The following is a 22,294-nucleotide window of genomic DNA, read 5'->3' on the forward strand; positions in this document are numbered from 1 at the left end:
TCTGATTGTGTTAGTAGCTATAGTTGACTATTTATTTGTCATGGCAGCTTTTTTTGTGATATTGCTTTATCTTCGAGACATGTTAATTGGCATGCAAGCTCTTTGTGTGTTTAGATGTTAGTAGGATAGACTGGATGGTAAAACTGCAGCCTCTTGCCACAGCTGTGAAAACATGCACGTCAGAGTTGTTTCTCTGGCTTTGGTTAAAGGACGAGTCCTTGCCTGAGGGAAGGGTCTGAATGAACGCCTAGATCTGGGTCACCCTTCTTGCCTGCCTACATACCTGATTGTTTGGCTTCCTGCGAGTTAGACCGGTGCACCAGATCATGGAATTTCCTGATTTCTTCAGGAAATGGTTATTTTCAAAAATCAGAAAGAATTTTGATTCTGAAACTAAAAACATTCTCATCTAAGAGGTCAAGCCATTGTGTTTTAATTGCATTTTTAATATATTTTTTTTGAATACCAGATCAGGAGGAAGAAATGAGTTTTGGACAACTAATATATTTAGGGTCAGTAAGATGATGATTTTTTTTTTAAAGAAATATTTTTATTAAACAAGGATGCATTAAATTGATCAAAAGTGAGAGTAAAGACATTTTTAATGTTGCAAAAGATTTCTATTTCAAATAAACGTTGTTCTTTTGAACTTTATTCATTGAAGAATCCTTAAATATAAATCATAGTTTCCACAAAAATATTAAGCAACTCAGCCTTTCAACATTGATAATAAGAAGTGTTTTTTTGACCTTCAAATCAGTATATTAGAATGATTTCTGATGGTTCATGTGACACTGAAGACTGGAGTAATGGCTGCTGAAAATTCAGCTGTGCCATCAGATCATTTTTATGTATAAAAATATTTTAAAAATATATTAAAATAGAAAACATTGACTTTAGATTATATAGTATTTCACAGTATTCCATCTCAGTGATCAAATAAATACAGCCTTGGTGAGCATAAGAGCATAAGTCCTTTAAAAAAAAAAAAAAAAATTCTTGCCAACCCTTTTGAATGGTAGTGTAAATATAGCAAAAGTTGCTCAATTATTATGCACAGAATTGATAATGGTTTGTGTGCTACAATATTACAAACTCTTAATATAAAAGATGATTGTAGCACTGTTTTCCAGTTCTGTATTTAAAAATTGTGGCTGCAAAAATGTCATAGTTTTATGACCATATGCCACCTCTCTGTTGGTTTATGCTGTCTGACTGTTAATGTGGTTGTGACATTAAGGTGCACTTTTATCTTTTTCTCTTCCTTTTTCTCTCTCAGGTCTTTTATTAGGAAGCAGCAGCAGCAGCAGTAAATCAGCCACTAGTGGGTCTGTGGTTCAGCCCACATCTGATTTCCTCAGCTTCTCTGATCCCACCCTGAGGGCCGGCGACTCTTACACGCCTCCATCCTTTAGCCGTTGCCACGTAAAAGGTGGTGCAGAAAGCGGAGCCTCTGAAGGCATGGTGGCTCTCAACACCTTCAGCATGATGTCCCTCCCCCAAAGCTCCAGTAAGCATTACGAAAACTGTCACCCAGCCGGAGAGCTGGGTAGCCTGGCCTCGGCCGGCTACAAACGACCCCAGCCCTCCTCGTCCTCTTCCTCTGCGACATCGTCTTCATCTACAGGTGAGGATGGAGTGAAGAAAAAGAAGAGGGGGAACTGGAGGAACCGTTACGGACCGTGCTTCACCACCCAGGACAGTAAAACCACTGATACCGGAGAGCACGGATCCACAATGCCCGCATCCACCTCCCCTTCGCCATCCTCCATGAGCACCATGTCCTGCCGTGGGAGCTCCGTCAGCAGTACTGGAGGTGTGGGAGCAGTGGGTGCTGGTAGCACCAGTCTGGGGATTCAGAAGTCCCCGTCCCTCCTCAGGAATGGAAACTTACAGGGTATGACTGTCAGCTCTCCACCAGCTGGACCAGGTAAGCAGAGAGAGCGTTTCATTTGTTTAAAGTTTGCTTAGGGTGTACTCAAACTAGGCTCTCTGAACTGTGCCCGAGCGCGTTTGATCCCCAAAGCCCGGTTCATTTGACTAGTGTGATCGCTCCATACCGTGCCCGGGGCATGATTCGTTTAGCCGTCCCTCGGCCGTCAGAGCATGGTTCAGTTGGGCTCGAGTGTGATCGCTAACCGTGCCAGAGCACGGGACAGCTAATACTTGTGCACTACTGTCATCATTACGATGGCAAACATCTTTATTACTACTTGGATAGTACACTTTTCAATTAATGTAATTAATTTGAGTGTATTTGAGTTTATAACAGGTCTGGTTCTCAGCTTATTGAGGAACAGGAATTTTAGTTTGTGAGTAAAGCTGCAAATTACTCCATTAACGTCAGCTGCCTTCTTAATAATCCTCTGATACGTGCAAGTGAAAATCGTTGCACAGAATAAATAATAAATTTATTATCTTAGCGAAAGTGCTTTTTTCCTGTTTTCTTCCATACAAAAAGTTGCAACATTAATTGATAAGTGTACCATCCAAGTTGTAATAAAGATGTTTGCCGTCATAATGATGACAGTAGCGCACAATAAAGTAGTAGCTGTTCCATGCTCTGGCGCGGTTAGCGATCACACTGCATGCGTACCGCGCTCAAGCCCAACTGAACCGCACTCTAGCCCACCTCTTCCAAGCAGGCCAGGGACAGCTAAATGAACCGCGCTTTGGCACGGTATGGAGCAATCACACTAGTCGAACGAACCGGTCTTTGGGGGTCAAACACATTCGGGCACGGTCCAGAGCACCTAATGTGAATACATCCTAAATCACGATCAAGATTTCTACTGTTCTTGTTTACACATAACCATCGATGATATTGGCACATTGGTTATTTTTCCAGATGTTTTTTTTTTTTTTTGACATTTCTGTTATCTTGCGTTGTAAACAAACCTCCACTAGCTTTCATGCTTGGGGTTGCCAGATGTAAAGAGTTTAAATCTGTCAATCAGAACTTTTCTCTTAAATCGAAACGTTTTCTTCCTAGTGTTTTACTTAATCATCCCAACGTCGTAACCATGTGTACACTGTCTCTGCACTGTTTAAAAATGTTGATGATCTTAAAACACAATTTTTTTTTTTTTTTTTTTTTCCCCAAATGAATGTGTACTATAGCCAGTCAGTGGCTGTGTTTCTTGTGTATAAGTTGACGCTCTTTTGGTTTGTGCTTACATGGAAGTGTAGGAATTCTGATTAAATTTCTCAAATGAGAACAATCATGATTATTTAATCATGATTATAATTTGAGCAACATAATCATAATTATCAGTTTAATAATCAGTTTTTGATTAAAAATTAACTAATTAACCAAATTTTTTTAATGATTTTGATTATAAACACTTAAGTTTTTAATATGTTTTTAAATGTAATAATTTCACAGTTAATCTCTGAATTAAGGTAGAAACAACATAAAGACAGTATATTTTAAATAATTGTTTAATGGCAACTTTATGAATGAAGGCCAGTAATTGAAAAATGAAATTGATTTTTTTTTCTCTCTCAATTTTAACCATTAATTATAGTCATTCAACATTACAGTGTAATTGAAAGCTATCAATTTTAACATTTATTAGGCTTCAAAAAATATAACAACTTTTAATTTAAGTGAACTTAAATCAATCTTCACATAAACCCATAATAAATGTCATATTTGTGTTTGTCACATAGACAAGACATTCGCAGATAGCACATTCTCTTTTGTCTTGTCGCGCTTGAATGGTTTAAAAGCACTTGCATGAATAAGAGCGTGATCATATGTAACACAAGCCAAAGGATGACAAAAAACGGATGCTGTTAATTGCTTAAATATATTTTTTACGCGTTAAACTGAAAAAAATTAAATGCATGCGTTAACGTTGATAGCACTTTCTTTCCTCATCTTTTCTTACCTCTCAGATTTTCTAACTTTTACTTTTTTTTTTTTTTTTCTTGGAATCTTATACATGATTGTACATTGAAGCATATAAAAATGGGCTCTCATAAATTGGCATGGTCGATCTGAGATAATTGTTTTTCAGGAATTACACATTGAAGGGACTTTTCAATATCGCATTCCTCTAATTCATCTTAATCTTGCCATGAATTGCAGTTTTTTCCATCTCTATTTATTATAAAAAGAAAAAAGAAATCCATTTGAGGTCCGCTGTTCTCGAATAGAAGCCTGGGAACCAGCATGATGTTGTTTTGGTCTGTGCTGAAGCTCATTAGGGTAAAAGTGGATGGAGGTGCTCTCTAAAGTGCTTCCTCATTCCTACCTGATTGAGAGCTTAGAGTGGCCCGCTGAATCTCCATAGAGATGCACATTAACCTGTTGAGCCTGAGGGAGCTGGAGGAGGGAAGGAGCCCGTAACAGGCAATTAGTTAAAATTTTATTTGTTCCTCCCTGCCGTTGTCTTCGCTCGGGATCTAGAGTGAGCCGACATCACTTACCGGCTCAAGATAGTGCGTAGAAATGCCCTGACCCCTACTGGCCTTCCCGTTCACTGAGCTGGAGCCAGAACTTGCACTCTCGGTGCACATATGTGGTCACACCATTCTTTCTCACTCATTTGCAGGCACCATCTCTCTCACACCTGCTAAATCTAGCCATTGACATAAGCACTCCACGTACACATGCCAGCTAGTATGTTTTAACGGGCCTTATCTGTGTGCGCCGCACTGTTGCTTGGCAACGGTTTGGCTTTTTTTGTAGTTTCTTTCCTTCTGATTAGAACTTTAAAAAAAATCTGGTGGTTTTTTTTTTTTTTTTTTTTTTATCTCTGTCACTCCCTACTTCTGTGCCGTCTCACTATCGCCCTGTCCCCTCTCTCAAGGATTTTTTTGTTTGTTTGGTGCTTGTTCTCCCACCCGTCCCTGCCCTCACCTGTTCCTGGCCTTTGGCTGGACTGTAAATATTTAGCTATTGCTAATGCAGGGCTACAGCAGAGTGCTCCACCTCATCTATCTGTCTCACCCTCCCTCAATGGCTCCCAGCTCTCCCTTTTTTTTTCTTTTTTTCTTTTTTTTTGGATGGATGACTGGTTTATCAGGGGAGCAGTGGGGGCCATTATTAAATGCAAACATTCATCTCGGTTCTGGCTGGGTGTAGGGCTTTATAGGGTGTTATTTGGAGAGGGGCGAATGATTCTTGTTGGTTTTTCATTTGAAATTAGAAGGAAAAGCTGGGTTAGACAAATGAGTGAAATGTACTGTTAAAGGGTTAGGTCACCAAAAAATAAAAATTCTGTCATTAATTACTCACCTTCGTTCATCTTCAGAACACAAATTAAGATATTTTGGATGAAATCCGCGAGTTTTTTTTTTTTTTTTTTTTTTTTTTTTTTAAATCTCCCATAGAAAGCAGTGAAATTACCAAGGTTATTCAAGGTCCAGAGAAGTAGTAAAGGCATTGTTAAAATAGTCCATGTGACCACAGTTGTTCAACCTTAAAGGGTTAGTTCACCCAAAAACGAAAATTCTGCCATTTATTACTCGCCCTCATGCCGTTCCACACCCGTAAGACCTTCGTTAATCTTCGGAACACAAATTAAGATATTTTAGTTGAAATCCGATGGCTCAGTGAGGCCTCCTTAGGAAGCAATGACATTTCCTCTCTCAAGATCCATAAATGTACTAAAAACATATTTAAATCGGTTCATGTGAGCACAGTGGTTCAATATTAATATTATAAAGTGATGAGAATATTTTTGGTGTGCCAAAAAAAACAAAATAGCAACTTATTTAGTAATGACCAATTTCAAAACACTGCTTCATGAAGCATCGGATCATAAATGAATCAGTGTATCGAATCTGCAGTGTTTTGAAATCGGCCATCACTAAATAAGTCGTTATTTTGTTTTTTGTGGCGCACCAAAAATATTCTCGTCGCTTTATAATATTAATATTGAACCACTGAACTCACATGAACTGATTTAAATATGTTTTTAGTACCTTTATGGATCTTGAGAGAGGAAGTGTCATTGCTCCCTTTCAACTAAATTTCAACTAAAATATCTTAATTTGTGTTCCGAAGATTAACGAAGGTCTTACGGGTGTAAAACGGCATGAGGGTAAGTAATAAATGACAGAATTTTCATTTTTGGGTGAACTAACCCTTTAATGTTATGAAGTGGCGAGAATTACGTTTTGACGTAGATCACGGAAGCTCTGCAATGTGTCTTCTTTTATGGTCCACAGAATAAAGTCACACAGGTTTGGAACGAAATGTTACAAATAATGACAGGATTTCATTTTTGGGTTAACTATCCTTTTAAGCCTGGATTTATTACTCTAGGATGAAACTGTGCAGCCGTTCTGTCTGTTCAAGTAAACATTGACAAGCAATGCATGCATTTGCTGCATTAACTGCAGCTATGCGCCTTAACTTATCGCTCTCTGACGGCACACATTAGAAACATCAAGCTCAACTGTTCGCATGTGATGGAACATATCTTGAAGCTAGTAACCCAACGCAAAACACTACAAGACATCGATTACTGTTCATGATACCACATTTAAATTAAAAACATCTGCCACGTCAAAGACCTAAATATGTTCTACTGGCGTGCAACAATACCTTGAATCGGTCCCTTCTTTCTTCTCTTCGTCCGTAAGGAAAGCGCAGAGGATCCTTATCAGGTTCTGGGCCTCGTCATTAACCTCCCTCTGAACTCGCATGGATTTTCTGCTGAGAGAGGAGACAGGGGTTTGACTTGAAATGCTAGCTAATCTAATTTGAAATTTCCCCTCTCTTCCCCTGATTTGATAAGGGGGGGGAGTTCAGGAGGAGATGTTAAGTCCTGATCGATCGGGCCCGTTCGATCAGCACCAGATAACAGGATCTTTGTCCTTGCTTTGTTTGGTCGCTCATGTCTTGTAACCTCTAATCAAATGCTCCGTTGGTTGACCTTTTCTGAAATGTTAATTATTAACCAGATTACCAGATCAACATGATGATTTAAAGATTAATCTAATCATTAATGCATCAAGTTAGCCGTTGGTATTCACCAAAATCCTAAAAGTAAAACGAATTGGGATTAAATGGAATACCGTGACACAGTGATGTCTAAGCTTCCTTTCTCCATTGCATATGCCCTATGTGGAGTTCAGAGCTTGGTACTGTAAATGCTTCACGTGGTACCTCTCTGCCCAACAATGTTTCCTTGTTTCAGCAATGAATGTAGACTGCCGCGAGCCATTCATTCCTTTGTGTGGCAAGGGGGCCTCTCTCGTTCCTGCAATGGGTCAGCCTGGGCCATCAGCTGGGTTTATTTGAGATGGTGGCAGGGGAGGAGGGAGAGAGAAAAAGGGGAAAAAAATCAATAAAACAACAGCAACAACAAACAGCGTGCATGTCATGAACCGGCACATAAATATGAATGGGCCACACTCCTCCCCGGCACTCCGGCCCCGCCTGAAAAGCCCTCAGTCATTTTTACAGAAGAAATAGTGAGTCGTCAGATTCAGGGAACTGTTTTCTGGGTCACCGGGAGGCCGGTGCAGAGTGCATGTTGAGAGGACTCAGAAATGCTTTGTGCTCGTTCTCGATGTCTGCTGTAATGAGGGCCTGGTCAGACAGGCCATTCAAAGTCCACAAAGTTCATCTCAGGGGCAGCAAGAAAGATAGATGGATAACCAGTGAAGGTATATTGGAGGACAGAGGTTGCCCTTACAGCTATTAAAACTTTGCTTTTACCACTAGATTACAGGTCATAACCTGTGTTGATTTGCTTCACATCCCCCAGTTGCTATGCCAGATCTCCTGCTGATAAACAAGACCATGTTATTTTTTGAGAATCAGAAGAAAGCGTTCGGCTTAGTGATTGTTATTGACGATGTGCTGTTTTGCTTAAATAATTTACTGTAATTGCTGTTTTTTTGCAGGTTCGTACCCTAGCAGTAGTGATGTAGCCTGCCCATTGCCCAGTGCGGTGCTTGGAGTGTCTCTGTCTGGATCCAACTCCGAGTTACCTGCTCATCAGTCTGTGGTCACTTCCATGCCCGCTCTCACCTCACTGCCTCTGACCGCACCGTTCACCAGCACCTCATCTACACATGTGAGTATTTAACAGACCTTAATATGTATTCATACATATGTTTGTTCGATAATTTCAAATCAGATTTGGTTTTGATGAAATGGGCGAATGAATAAAAGAAATTAATTTCAGCATCACTAGGCTAAATTAGAACTACATAAGGTGTTCTTGTTTAGCTTAAAACTTTAAACAGTTTAAATCAAGAGATTTAGCTACTAACACCCCTACCATTCAAAGTTTATGGTCAGTAAGAGTTTTTTTTTTTTTTAAGAAATTAATACTTGTATTCAGCAAATGCATTAAATTGATTATAAATTGACATATAAATTGACAGTAATTGACAGTAATGACATTTATAAAAATCATAATTTCCACAAAACAAAGCAGCACAGCTGTTGTCAACATTGATAATAAGAAGAAATGTTTCTTGAGCAGCAAATCAGCATATTAGAATGATTTCTGAAGGATCATGTGACACTGAAGACTGAAGTAATAGTGCTGAAAATTCAGCTTGAATATCAGAGGAAAAAATATTTTAAAATATATTCAAATAGAGAAAACAGTTTTTTTTTTTTTTTTGTAATTGTAATAATGTTTTACAATATTACGCTTTTTACTGTATTTTTGATCAAATAAATGCATCCTTGGTGAGACTTTTTTCGAAAACAAAGAAAAATCTTATCAACCTGCAAAGAAAAGTAAAACTGCTAATCGCACAGCTTTCTGCTCAGACATATACGTAATGCATTATCTCTCACAAAATTAACCAATTAAGTACAATTATACTCATCGTTTTTGTACTGTGTTAATTTGCTCCAATTTTATCAAGATAAATGCTGTTTAAGCACATTCATGGCACAAATAGTAATTAACTCCTAAAACGTTGGGTGCAGCTATTTATGTATTAAGTAACTTGCATGTGATGTGATTTTTCTTTTTTCTTTTTCTACAGAACAAATAAATTTGGTTCTCAAGTGCCCGGGTTGTGCTAATATAATATTTATGTAATTGCAGCAGTAATATTAACAGTACGAAGGAACCTGTCTAGGGGCCGCATGTCTACATAACATGTCAGTGGGAGAAGTAAAGTTTGTCACTTCAGACCTCATTTTTCAGCTCTTAAAAGACAGTGTTTTGAGTCATTTAGGGTATTTATTACTAGGCTGCTTAAGTATATGGTCTTAACGGATGAACGTCATTGTGTTTGCATTAGCTAGTCGGAGAAGTATGTGTGGTCAAATAAACAGAACGACATTGTGAGAGAAGAGCTTTATATTTGCTATATATGTCGCTTCGAGTTAGTAATTATATTTATATATAAATATAAATATTTTTCAATGTTTTTGAAAGAAGTCTCTTATGCTTATGAAGGCTGCATTTAAAATAAAAGTAAAAACACATTTCCAATAACTGTTTCTGTTTTAATATATTTTAAAATGTAATTTATTCCTTTCATGCCAAAGCTTTTTAGCAGCCATTACTCCAGTCTTCAGTGTCACAAGATCCTTCAGAAATCATTCTAATATGCTGATTTGATGCTCAAGAAACATTATTATGAATGTTAAAAACAGTCGTGCTGCTTAATAATCTTTTTAAAGCTGTGATACATTTTTGTAAGGATTTTTTGACGAATAGGAAAGTTCAAAAGAATAGCATTTATTTGAAATAGAATTTTTTTTATAACATTATAAATTTATTTACTATCGCTTTTGATTGATTTGATGTGTCCTTGCCGAATTAATGTATCAATTTGTTCATGAATCGATTAAAAAATACAGAATAAATGAATCGGCGACTTCAGAATCTCCTCCCACTCATTGACAGACTCCTGCGTGTGTTCAGATGACAATAATAAAGTAAAGTCATTCTTATAGGCTCCCAGTGCTGCTTCAAATGGGCCCTTTGGAAGCACACTACAGACTGAGCACCATCTCTGCCGCTCTCCTGAGCATCTTTGTCTTGACTTGCACTGCTGTAGCAACCAGTCGTTTCCAGGCAACAGGGCTTTGTTTGTGCAGATCTGCCCTCTCTGCAGGCAGGGTGGCCTTACATTAGGAGATGAAGTAGACCCACTGATGGCCTTAATGCTGCAGGGCTCTAGGCGGTCCAGCCCTTTCTAACGCACGCTTGCAAATATCCTCCATTAGTCCTAAGCTTTATGGCATAGGAGATTTAATATGATGGACTTTTTTTTCCTTTACTAGGTAGTTAGCAGATCAGTAAACAGGTGATGTTTTTGAAAGTGTCTCTGGGGTCAGGAATATAATTATTATTATTTATTTATTTTTGATATATAACATGGTGTTTTATCAAATACATTCAGTGCGAACAATCATCCATCAGCATGACTGTCCCTGAGATGTTTGCAATTTTTTTTTTTTCTCTAACTCTCCCTTTGTGGATGGAAGAATGGTTGGATGAAAAAAAAAAAAATCGGTTGTTGCAAGCAGGGCAGCGGTGACCTTTGACCCCAGCACACACCCCCTAGGCCCACCTCTGTCCCACTCTTCGTTAACCTCCACAATGGTGCTGAGAGCCCTAAGCCTCAAACAATCCGGCTGTCCCTCTTTTCCCTGTGCGGGCGCATTGAACTCAGCTCGCTGATGGGATGAGGGCTGACAGGCTGGACAGAGAGCTGCGTAGTGGGATGAGGGGTTCTCTTCATACTGGTCATGCTCCCTCCTCTCTCAACACAGCCTGAAAGAGGAGTCTGAGGAATAGGGAGGGCCTGCGGGGCCGTAAGGGGCCAGGGGAATGCAGGATATTACTTTTTTTTTTGTGTGTGTGTGTGTGTGTGTGTGTGTAGATATACTTCAGACAGAAATTTTAGAACCATACCATTAATACTTATAATATTTTATTTTTTTACTTCAACGTGGAATAGGTAAGGGAGTTCAAATTCAATATCAGGTTTAGGGTTGGAGTGCCTGATAGACTGCTCCATGTCAAAATAAAGCACAAGCCATAAAGCACATGTTTACATCAGTTGTTAATTGAAGATCCATAAAAGAAGCATGTTTTCAAGGTTGGTTTGAACATTGGTATTGTATGGGTGTCTATTCACTGGCCATTTGCAAGAGTGGTTTCCACCAAATGTGTTTCAGTCTGATGTACTCAGAAATCCTTAAATTAGACATAAAGATATTCTATAATAATAGAGCAAGAAATCCAATACACTAATTTCTGCAAGCATTATTTCCTGTTTGGATCAGATAAGACCTTGATGTAGATAAAGCGAGGAAAGGAAAAGGAAAGAATGTATTGATTTTATGAAAATATGCAGTGCGAAAAAGGATGCAATAAATAGGATGTGTTGGATGAAGTGCATAATTGTATGGATCAAGTAAAAAAAAAAATTATATATATATATATATATATATATATATATATATATATATATATATATATATATATATATATATATATATATATATATATATATATATATATATATATATATATATATATATATCTCAAACAGCTGTACAGGATTTTTTTTCATGATTTTTCTAATGAATACAAAGTTCAAAAGAACAGAGTTTATTTTTAACATTATTGTCTTACTGTCACTTTTGATCAATTTATTGCATCCATGCTCAATAAAATGGTAGTGTAGTCTGTAAATTGTAAGAAATAATCAAGAGTAATCATCTCTTAAGTAATTCTTCATTTCTCAATAATTCTTCGTCCTCTCAATAATTCTCTGCTATTTACAACATTGTTTTACAGCAAAAGTGTTATTTAAATGCAAGTCATGTGAAGCTTTGTGTGGTTTCCACTATGCACCAAGTTTGTTGTTGCACATATGCTGCTACCTCAGAAGCAACACCACAACCAATCCCAACCGTTATTAGGGAAATAGCTTAATTGGATTAAATAATTAGCTGCAGAAGCACATGGTCTGCATGTTGTTCAGGGCTGTGGATCTGCTGTTGCAGGCTCAGCCAATTCTCCTGGCTCACAGGAAATACAGCTGACATGGTGTTTTATCATCCAGCTCTTTGGCCAACGCTCAGGCACACATTCATATGCGCACATGCAGGGACACGCACTTAGGCATCCACAATATTTGGTATTTGACAGTGTTTCCATATTTAATCTAACTCTCTTTCTTATGCGTTTCTCCCTTAGTCAAACTCACTACCGGGATCCTTTAACCTGGCACCATCCCATATGTTCGGAAACAGGCTGAATCCGAGCTCCGCCATGGCTGCACTGATCGCCCAGTCCGAGAGCTCCCCAGCAGGTGAGACACGCAGACGGGGAACCACACTGATCTCCCACTGACACAGAATTCCCTTCTCAAATCCTTTCTTCCTGCTTCCTGCGTTCTCTTCTCCCATTTCTCCTCATCCTCCCATTCTTTCTCCACTCCCCTGTGCATGTGGAATGTGTGGTCAGCTGTATCCCCCCCCCCTTACCTCCTCAGGTCGCAGAGAGAGGGAGAGGCAGAGAACAAAACTCCCCGGGACAGAGAGCTGAAAGTGTGCATACCTGTTAAATGAAGCATGCTACCACTCAAACATTTCATTAATCTGCACAATGACTGCAGTGATGACACAGAGGGGATTGCCCTGGGTTTAGGAGGCAGGCATACCTTAGACTCCCTCCCTCCATCCCGGGCCACTCAACACTTTCCCTGGACCCTGCCTAAACCCTGGGGGTCTCAGTCATGAGCGAATGGGCTTGCAGGACCCTGTCATGGGGGTTGTGGTGGGGACCAGTTGAAAGCAAGAGAGAGAGAGGAAAAAAGAGGAACACAGCCTTTGAGGAATAATGGATCAGTCATGCCCTCCTCCTCAAACAGAGGTCAGGGGGTCATTTGACTAACAATAGGAGGAAGAACACCCGTCCTTAAAGAGACCACCGCTCGAGACTGGAAAGCTTACGTGCTCTTAGCACAAGCCCGGCTCTTGTCTGGTGCTCGTTCTTGCCGCAGCGCGTCTAAAGTACTATAAAGTAATATATATATTGAACAGACTCATAATTTTGACTTTAAGATATTTTTTATGGGGAAATTAATACTTTTATTCAGCAAGATATATTAAATTGATCAAAAGTGATCATAGGGAAAAAAAATTTAATGTTTAAAAAAATTTATTTTGAAATAAATGCTGTTCTTTTGAACTTTCTATTTATCAAAAAAATCCTGGAAAAAGTTTCCACAAAAATATCAAGCAAACACAACTGTTTTCAACGTTGATAATAATGAGAAATTTTTCTTCATCAACATGGCTGTAAATTCATCTTTGCCCTCACAGAAATAAGTTTCCTTTTAAAGTATATTAAAATAGATTTTAGATTTAAATTATAGTAATATTTTACATTATTTTTATTTTTTTTACATTCATTATTTTTTTTATTTTGATCAAATAAATGCAGCCTTGGTGAGCATAAGAGACTTCTTTCAAAAACATATGTGTTCTACTGTGTATATTTATGTATATATAAATTCACACACATACATGCATTTATTTAAGAAATATTTACATGTATACGTGTATATTAATATATAATTTATATTATATATAAATGTAATATATAAATATAATATATTTTTGTTAAATGTATACATGCACGTGTGTGTATTTATATATACATAATAAAAATACACAGTACACACACATATATTACGTAAACAAACTTTTATTTTGGATGCGATTAGTCTCGATTAATCATTTGACAGCACTAAAAATAATGTAACATTTAAAATTAATAACCGTTTTGTTTACATCTTACATATATGCCAGGTTGAGTTTCAGCCACCATGCCAGGCATATTTCAGTACATTAGCCACCCTGTTGTCTCGGTTATTGGACAAAAAACAACAACAACACTAGTCTAAAAATTTGTCATGGGATCCATGAGACTAGCACTAGGCTTGTTTACTTTAACGAATTACTTGTTCTTTCCTCTTAATGCTTGTCACCTGTTGCTTATAGGTTTCCACTGTGTCGGTCAGTCCCTGGTCTTTCTTTGTTTTTTAATTTTTTTTATTTTGTAAAGTGATACCCGATGCTTTCGGGTCCAGTCTGCATTGCAGCCCCGAGGCTGATCCAGGGTCAGGCAAGGGGTCAGCACCATAATAAGTCACACCAGACCTTGGGCGGCTTGCACCGATGTGCCTGCACCCCCACTGGAGCCAGCCTGCGCTTGAGGTGGTAGTGGGCTGGAAAGTGTTAAAAAGAACAAGACGGTTTAGAAAAAGGAAAGGAAGGGGGGAAGGAAGCAGGGAGGAAGAGAAAAATGGGATTGGCTAACTGTGACTTGAGGGGGGTGTGGAGAGAAAAAAAAGAGAGAGAGAGAAAGGAGGGAGGGGGTTGTGCCTGGCGAGGCGCATATGTGATTCATTACTTTCACTGCAGAAAATGAAAAGCAGTGTCTGGCATGGGGCCTGCAGGCAGGGCGATGAGAGCCTCCACGGGAAAGAAAGAGCTGGGGTGAGGGGAAGAACAGAGGGAGGGGGAGAGAGAGAGAGAGAGCGAGGTGACTCAGTGACACACTCGGTGGTGTCAGTGTGCAAGCTGAGCCGCCAGAGAGACCACTCTGCAGCCCCTAGATGGATTTCTGCAAGGGAGATCTGATGTCCACCAGGCTCACTTTGGATCGAGCCTGACGTTTCTGCATTTCCCAGGATTCTCTTGTGCCCACATCTGCACTCCGGCTCCTTATCGACTGCTCTCTGTTTACCTTTCAGATCAGGAGCTAGGAGACGGAGCTCTCGGCTTCTCCAGAAGAGGAAACTCACCAAAGACAAGCCTCTCCCCTCGGTAAGTCCTATTTACATTCCTGAGCTAGACTTCCCCTCCTCCAGGCTCCGAGATTTTGCTCGCCCTCCCTCCCCCCCAGAACGCACTCATTCACTCACTCCGCTTCCTCCCTTGCGCGCTCACCTTCCGAACAGCAGGCATTTTGAACACTCAGCTGTTGCCCTTATCGCAGTTAAACCGGCTTCAGAGTTTGATGTGGCAGCGATGTCTCAGAATTCAGAAAGATACATTTTCTGTAACCAAAGATGGAGCGTTTTTTGCCCCGTGACTGAGGATATAAAATGGATTGATATTGAAGTGAATATACTGCACAAAATTGCCTCCGGATGTAATATTTTTGGTTGACAAGGTATGTCGATTTTCTGAGTTTTGTTTAATTTCATTCTGTTTCTTAAGGATTTGGTTATTTAGTTTTATTTTTGTTTGTTATTTTTGGTTATGAATAGAAACTATTATTTTTAAACGCAGTAATTTACTTTTTTCAGATCAATTTTATGTCTTTTTTGAGAAATGCATTTAGCTCAATATCAGTGTAAGATCTTAGCTTGTCATTTTGCGTGTAAACTCTTTTGCATGTCGGCATTTTCAGTATTAAAAATATAAGGGGACGTTCTCACATGTTTTTTGCATTCCACAATGGTGCTTTTCGATTGTTTTTTTATGTAAATATGCACTAGACAGATGTGTTTGACCATTGCACTCACATCTCACATCGTTTGCAGTGTCTCGCATCATTCAAAAAACGCAGCTCTCAAGCTAAAAAGTTATTTGAAAAAAATGAGTCTCTCTAGATTTTGCATTTTTCCAGTTCCCCTGCCCTGCATCTTGCATTCTTTTTTGTGAATGGGCCTTAAATATGTCCCACATGTCCACGAATCTCATTCATAAGCATTCCGCACAGTCTTCAGATTAACCGCAAAAATCTGTATCTGCTTTTTCTGTGATCCGCACCGGAGCAGCCATGCAGGATGATATGGCTTCACAGTCCTGTGCTGGAGATTTATTACCTTGTGGTGCAGATCTCAGCCCAGTCGTAATTACCCCAGAGATAGATTCACGTTCGCCAGAGAGCCCTGATGTAGAGCCCAGAGCTGGATGCATTCATAATAACACAGATCGCTATCTGTCCAAACAAGAGCGTACTGAGATTTATGGTGTCAGAGACGCAGGCCCAGGCTCTCTCACTTACACAAGCTTTGAACTCTGTTTGGCCTTACAGAGCAGTGCGTCTGCCTCTGAAGGCATGATGCCAGACCAGGAGTTCAACTGTGTCGTTTATATAGCAGTGGTCTAGTATGTGTTTGTAAGCAAAAAACTATTAATATATTTACAACTTGAATTTTACCACTATGATCCTTAGCTTACCTCCTTATTTGCATTTTAGATTCACAATGAGACAAATTTAGCTGTTTTAATAAACCTGTGTGTATATACATCTCACTTGTTTTCTATTTATGACTTTAGGTCTCCGTTAAGTGGACTTCATATCCGGTATGACTCGTCAGGACCATTGGTTCCAGGGCTCGGCTCTGGTTCGGATACGCTGCCCCCTGTGGCCACCAGCATCGATCAGCTGCTGGAACGGCAATGGAACGAAGGACAGCAGTTCCTCCTACAACAGGGCTCACAAGGAGATGGTGAGAGGCTTTTTTTGTACTCATTTAATGTGTGTTTCTTCCGTGTACAATATTGAACCTCAACACTCAAGCACTCAAGCTGTTTGGTCATGTCTTGATGTCACTGTGTTGGTCTTGCTGTGGATTTTGTTGAGCCGTAGGATCCAGTTCAGTTCTAGTGATGGCTGCTGATGCTGTGTTTCTGAAGATAAGCCTCTACTAGTGTAAATTTTGTCATCTGTTTTTAAATTTAGTCTTAGTCTTGGTCCTGTGTCAAATGTCCATGTTAGATATCATCAACCTTAAAGGGATAGTTCACCCAAAAATGAAAATTTGATGTTTATCTGCTTACCCCCAGAGCATCCAGGATGTAGGTGACTTTGTTTCTTCAGTAGAACACAAATTATGATTTTTAACTCCAACCGTTGCTGTCTGTCAGTCAAATAATGCTAGTGGATGGGAACTTCTACAATAACAGTAAATAAAACTTACATAGACAAGTCCAAATTAAACCCTGCAGCTCGTGACGACACATTGATGTCCTAAGACAAGAAATGATCGGTTTGTGTGAGAAACCGAACAGTATTTACATCATTTTTTACCTCTAATACACCACTATGTCCAACGGCATTCATCACTCGATTCGTTTGGTCTGATCGCGCTCTGACAACGGCAGTGATGTCTCGCTCTCATTGAAGTATATGCACGAGACATCACTATTTCAATATAGTGGCGAGCTGAGGAGATTTTTTTAGATTCAGATTCAGATTGAGATTTTTAAAATAAAAGATGGAGTACGATGAAATGGATCAGCCTGTCCTACTAACATTGAATGGCAGAAGAAAACGTTATTTACCTCAAAACTCTGCCTGTCATAAGAAAATAGCCTACAGTGGAAATGGCTTGGTCGCAATTGTATCATGCACTCATAACAGTTCTTCGTGCAGTGCCGTTACTTTGAAGGAATTGGATTTATTATACTTCAAACAACAGCTCTATTTCACCAAAGACAAAGTCAAACAAGATGCTATTCTTCTGTCTCACATGGAAGCTGTGCCATGTAAACGGAGGAGGCAAAAAGTGGAGGCTGAATAGAAGAGATGTGTTAGATCCCTGTGTAAAGAGGCTTGTCTACTGTTTAGTTTTGAAATGATCGTGCTCTCATCTTTTTTTAGGGTTTCTAGTTGCATCTTTAGTGATTTTTCAACTATTTACTGTTTTGTCCCAAATGGGTGGATTTAGAGGTTTTTGCAAAAAAAGCACAAGTGGATTTAGCTGGTTTTGACTCAAAAGAAAATCTAACTTGTTAAAAACCAATGAATTGTCTAGAGTGACATTTTTTTTTTAAAAAAAAGTTATTTTATTCACTAGCTAATAACCTCATCATTACCTTTAAAATGAAACTCCTGAATTTGATCGTAAAAGCCTGGTAAAAAATGCTCATTTAAAAGAAAAGAAGATGGATTTAGAGGGCTTTGCATCTGAACTCTTCATTTTGTCTCCTTTTTGTCAATGAAAATAAGAGATTTTTGTAAAGTTTTAATAATCTGTTTTTCAAAAGTATTGCATGGTGATATAGTTGCAGATTTTGGTGTTGTCTCGTCATCTTGTCTTCATAATTTCTCAGGATTTTTTTTTTTTTTACACAACAGTTTTTTTTTAATCAACTTATAAAGGTTGTAGTGCTGGTGGTGTTAGTAGGGACATACTTGGTATAGGAAGCAATTCTTGCTTGAGTGTTAAACTTTAAGTAACTCATCCCTCACAGACATGACGGTACCAGTAAATTATGTGGCTTGTTGAGACGGCAAGTGCTATTTTTTTCTAAGTGATACAACTTAACATTTTTAACTGGCAGATGATAAAAAGAGGGGGAAAAAGTTTTGAATTAAGCAAAAAGCAGAGCCATATTTAAAGGCACAGTATGTCATTTTCATCACTAGAGGTAGCTTATTCAAAACAAAGGCGTAGCTTGATGACGCCGTGAATGAGTGTGTGAATCATGGGCGTTGTTGTCTTCAGCTCCACAGAGGAATCCGACGGACTTGGGCAGAAATCATGTTCATAGATGAGCTAATGTATTAAAGTTTTATTAACGTTACGGTTGTATGAATTAGGACGGGTCGAGAGCCGATAAAGCGGGATGAGGCCGCTGAAGCGAATGCCAATGATAGACACCTGAGTTCGGCAGAGCTTTTATTATGCTTTAGCTGTAGTCAGGTGGGGTAACGCAGCACTGTTTAACATGATTAAAACAATCATACTAAATACTTTTGAGTGTGTTGAAAGTTCTAACGTTGCTCTGTGCATTCGCTCGGTGGCTGCTATGAGAGACTTGTTGCATTAGATCGATATTAGTAAAACTGGAAATCGAAGGTAGCGCTATCATTGACTGGTGATGCAATGACACGCTCCGTGTCCTGGTTAAAATTTCTCTGGATTTAATAATTGTTGGAAACGTTTGGGATAATGTAAGTACACAAGTCAACAAAATATGTAACATTGTTCTAGTGGTTTTTGGATATTTTAATCAAAAAATCTTACATATTGTGCCTTTAGAGACAGAACGTCATAGAGATTTGCAGGTAGAATTTTTTGACCTCAGCAATAAACAACCACCCAGAACACCTTAGCAAATGCATAGCAACATGCTAAAACTCACTCAAAACAGCTTAGTAACCATATAGCAACACCCTGGAAACCCACTTACATGCTGGCTTTTGCATGTAAAAATCATGTTGTAATATTTTCAAAGTCTAGCTGAGAGGGTTTACAGTACAGATATCAAAAGGCATTTTAAATTAATTTCTCTTTTGTACGCTAAAAGCCTTTTTTAATTATGGTCATCGAAATTAGGCTCATCTCATGAAAATTGTTGCTTTCATATTCAGTATAATTCATCCCTTTTAATCTCTGGGTGCATAATGATAAACTTGGGTCTATTGCTTTGACTCAAAATAATTTATTTAAAGCAAGAATAATTACGTAAATCATAAATGGTATTTTACTGCATGCCAATCAAATAATATGCCGGTGTGAAGCCTGTAATTACATCCGTCCCAATAATGTAATTAATTTATTGGTTAATTCCACAGTAATTATGAGTGTCATTACCTGTTTGTTTTGTCTTTGTAGCTTGTGTAGTTTCATTATCAGCTAAGTAATGTTTACGAGGAGGTAGTGAAGTCTTGTTCAGTAGCGGCAGGTCAGTTTGTAGTGTCAGGATTGTGTGAATGAGCAGCAGCTGTTTCTGTTATGATAGAGGCTCCTCTGACGACGGGGAGAAGTCTGACAAACGCATGGAGATGCCTGCACAGGAAGCGGTAGGACTGTTGAGTTTCTGTTCGCTGCTGATATGGGACCAGTTCTGCGGTTTAACTGACAGTGCATCTGTTTTGCATTTGGCTTGGGGTTGCCGGTCCCTGATCAGTGCTGTGTGAGTCTGTCGTTGTAGTTCCTTCTGGAGGTCTTGAACCGCACTTGTGCCGATGTACATTTTACGCTTGTGGTATTGGGTTCGCTGCTTCTGAAAGACTTGATCTCGGTGGTTTGCAACCACTTTTATTTTGCCGACAAATCTTGTCAAGTCAAATCACTTTCAAAACGGCTTCACTTTAATAAACAGGAAAATAACACAATCAATGATGCAAACTTCATCAAATATAAGACAAAGTTTTAATTCTGCTATAAAACTGCTCTAAAAAGATGCTTTAAGATTATTTGATGTTTTATATGTGTGTGGTTTTGTGTCCAGTTCTGGGAATGCTGAAGTCCCTGCACCAGCTGCAGGTGGAAAACAGGCGCCTGGAGGAACAAATCCGAACTCTCACCATGAAGAAGGAACGACTGCAGCTCTTGAGCGCTCAGCTCTCTGTGCCTTTCACCCCCGCAAGCACCACGGCCACCACTGCCTCCTCTCCTCTGTACCCCAGCAACACTCACGCAGGTTAGCAGTCTCCGCTACCTTCTGCCTCTTGTCTACCCGTACAGTTTTCACACACTCCATCTGGACAGTCACAGTCTAATCCCACCCCAAACACCCCCTCCCCCCGATGCACATATTCACACATACATGCACACGAGCCCACCTCTCACCCCGTCCGACCCCCTTCCTCCCCTCTGTTCTGCTCACGGAGCCTCCTCTCCCAGCTCAACTCTAGCTAATCTGGTCTCCGCATTCATGTCAAGTTGCAAAATCTCTCTCTCCTCCAGACATGCTGCACAGCAAGAGCATTCAGCTAGGCAGCAGTGTTTTAACAGAGTCCTCTCAACCCTTGCCCACTCAGGTAACTTCCTCTACCCCTGCTCTGCAGATGCCATCTGCTGGGACTGAGCACCTCTTTAGTTGAGTCAAGTGTTATATTATGTATATCTGTACATAGTTGAGTGTAGGGCTGGGCGGTATGACTATACGTATCGTGGCGATAATGTGACATGTCTATTGTTAGAGATTTTGCTAAATTGCTTATGTCATGGTATGTAAATGTATCTGCGTACCACAGTACTACTTAAAAAAAAAATGACATGTTAGAGTGATAAAGAAACATGCATGAATGAGAAAATAAGGACCAGGAAGCACATGATGTTATTAAGCCCAAAAGCCATAAAAAAAAGAACTTAATTCTGTACTCGCACTGACTGACACACAGCCGAAGTGCTTGCGAGGCCAGCGGCCCCTCAGACGGCATGTGATCCCCAATTCCAGTTCTCTTTCGTGGCTTATTTAATTGCATGTGAATGGTGAAATACACACAATTATGTAAAAAAATGCCCATCGTGTGGAGTGTTCATGTAAACACAGTCTTAAGTGAAATAAAAAAAGTTGGGTGAAAACTGTATGTGTGTCAGTATGACAGATCCGTGCATGAGGTCTTAAAGTGATAGCAGCCTAATACCTGCAGCTGTCAGTCATTAATGTTAATCAAACAACAAGAGACAAAGAGAAAATAACTCACTGCTGTTGACTAAATAACCTTTGTAGCTTTAAGAATCAATTTATATTTTGTTCATACACACAGTGAAGGCTATGCAGTGTTTTATTTTTACATTTATTCAGTGCCAATGTCCTGTCAAATGTAACAGTTCTCTGTACCAATTTTGGTACCATAGAAAAAATTTCTAACTATTTTGTTTTAAATTTTTTATGTAACTATTTGAAAATTAAATATATTCAAATAAATTAAATTTGTTCATTTTTAATACTAATGATTTTAAGTAAAATATCAGTTAAAACATTAGCATGTAGACTTCAAATATTGTTGAGTTAAACATTGCTTTAAAAAAATCAAATGAAAAGTTAGTAATAAAATGAACTACAAAGAAACACATTTCAGGTAATAGAACAAGTGGCAGGTCTGTTGCACTTACACTTTAAGACATTATGCACGGATCTGTTTTGACATAAAATAATTTTTTTGTCCGTTGTCAAACATCACAGTATCGGATTCAGGCCCCTTATTTTAATATGGTTATCACTCCCGAAACGTTGCAGTGTGTACTTAGCAGCATGAAAAATAACACGCTTATTCAAATTATGAATGGGTCAGAATGCAATCAAGGAGCGCTGTTGTTTGTTATATTCAAAAAATCTGTCTATACTGCACAATGAATAAATCTCTTATTTACATCATCGTTATACTTTGCTGGTTATAACGAAATGATTTGTGAGCACACAGAGCTCAAGCTAAACAAACTCCTGTTGAAAGATTGACTAACTTAATTGATTGGCCATTGCGTTCACATGCTCAACAAACATGTCAGTGATTGGCTACAAAGCTCAACACTGTAAAAAACACATTGTAAATAGAAACCTTTGATGCTATTCACAGAGAGCTCACACAAATGCAGACAGGAGCGTTTGAAATTAGAGCCTATTAGCGGGTACTGAATC

The 22,294-nt window shown here is 39.0% G+C and overlaps 1 protein-coding gene across 9 annotated transcripts in view; it reads left to right on the top strand.

The window, feature by feature from the left end:
• The window catches only part of mllt10 (MLLT10 histone lysine methyltransferase DOT1L cofactor), a 53,116-nt gene that overhangs the window by 24,936 nt on the left and 5,886 nt on the right, over positions 1–22,294 (top strand). For 8 of the 9 annotated variants that reach the window (XM_048174992.1, XM_048174990.1, XM_048174989.1 and 5 more), the window contains 7 exons: positions 1,280–1,930; positions 7,867–8,039; positions 12,150–12,264; positions 14,716–14,788; positions 16,253–16,425; positions 20,159–20,350; positions 20,617–20,690. In XM_048174992.1, coding sequence (XP_048030949.1) covers positions 1,280–1,930; positions 7,867–8,039; positions 12,150–12,264; positions 14,716–14,788; positions 16,253–16,425; positions 20,159–20,350; positions 20,617–20,690 — 1,451 coding nt within the window. Of the gene's footprint in view, positions 1–1,279; positions 1,931–7,866; positions 8,040–12,149; positions 12,265–14,715; positions 14,789–16,252; positions 16,426–20,158; positions 20,351–20,616; positions 20,749–22,294 lie in introns of all 9 variants that reach the window. The other variant, XM_048174997.1, reaches the window with a different exon arrangement.

Source organism: Megalobrama amblycephala, linkage group LG22 (genome assembly GCF_018812025.1).
Source record: "Megalobrama amblycephala isolate DHTTF-2021 linkage group LG22, ASM1881202v1, whole genome shotgun sequence".
Taxonomy (NCBI): domain Eukaryota; kingdom Metazoa; phylum Chordata; class Actinopteri; order Cypriniformes; family Xenocyprididae; genus Megalobrama; species Megalobrama amblycephala.